The 976-nt window shown below is 43.3% G+C and overlaps 1 protein-coding gene across 1 annotated transcript in view; it reads right to left on the bottom strand.

Moving 5' to 3' along the window:
• Positions 1-291: 291 nt before the first annotated feature.
• The window catches only part of LOC103773795 (ras-specific guanine nucleotide-releasing factor RalGPS1-like), a gene marked incomplete at its 5' end in the record, with an annotated part of 31,435 nt that continues 30,750 nt past the window's right edge, over positions 292-976 (bottom strand). The window contains 1 exon segment of the mRNA XM_008941171.1: positions 292-321. Within this exon segment, the coding sequence (XP_008939419.1) occupies positions 292-321 (30 nt within the window).

The following is a 976-nucleotide window of genomic DNA, read 5'->3' as shown; positions in this document are numbered from 1 at the left end:
CTGACCACAAAAAGTTGAGGGCTCTAGGATCCTGCAGAAGTCAGGATTAATCTTCTGTCCATCTAACTTGTCTGCTTTCACTCAGTGCATGAGATTATATCTGGTCCTAAGGACAACATTCACTTTCTGTTTCTAAAAGCTGTGTCGGAATCACTTTCAAGTTACACAGGAAAGTGCTCAGATATTTGTGGCTGGCTCATGTCAGGAAAACCATTCTCCTTTTCATCCTTAGAGAACAATAGCCTATTTCTTCGGTTTGGCACTTGAAGTCACACCAGGCAGGAGAGCAAATTATTCAAATGACATTAGGTTAGCAGGTACCTGGAAGAGAATGTAAATTACTCAGCAGTATGATGCTCCTGAGCCTATAATGGCACTGAGAAACTTCAAGGTTACAAAATAGAGTGGGCTAATGTTTTGCCAATTAGATACCCCATCAGGAAAAACAAGGCTATCAACAGGAAAATCAGTATAAATTGATTATCTATTTTCTGGAACCAGAAAAACAACATAGTTCGGCCACTCATGGGTACAGCAGAGGAAACCATGAATTCAAACAACATAGAAGGTACAAACAGTACAGTTTGACTAACAATGGGTGGAATGAACAAAGTAACAATCCTGCTCACCATGGGTTTTATGACAGAGAAAAAGAGAAAGGAAAGTAAGGAACCCAGCACCCCTCATGAAGCCATCCTGTGGGAAATGCCAGTCGAGATCATGGTTGGATTTTACCTTATTGTTCAGAGGGTCCTTCCTATGTAATAAGGAACCTCTGCTTGGTGCATCCACCGGCAGATGAACCCCCCCAAATATCTCCCAAGCAGGGCCTGCTTTAATCTTGTTCTCTTAACAGGAGGGACACCTGCTGCTGATCACCCCATTGGCTTTCGTCCACGATTGGCCAGGTCCTGGGCGAAAGCCAAGAGAAATGTTCTGGCACTCATCTGGCCTTTTCCAAAACAGCTGATGGCTT

The sequence above is a fragment of the Merops nubicus genome, unplaced genomic scaffold, assembly GCF_000691845.1.
Source record: "Merops nubicus isolate BGI_N331 unplaced genomic scaffold, ASM69184v1 scaffold105, whole genome shotgun sequence".
In the NCBI taxonomy this organism is placed as follows: domain Eukaryota; kingdom Metazoa; phylum Chordata; class Aves; order Coraciiformes; family Meropidae; genus Merops; species Merops nubicus.
The sequence above is the reverse complement of the archived record's forward strand: the minus strand, read 5'-3'. Positions and strand labels throughout refer to the sequence as shown.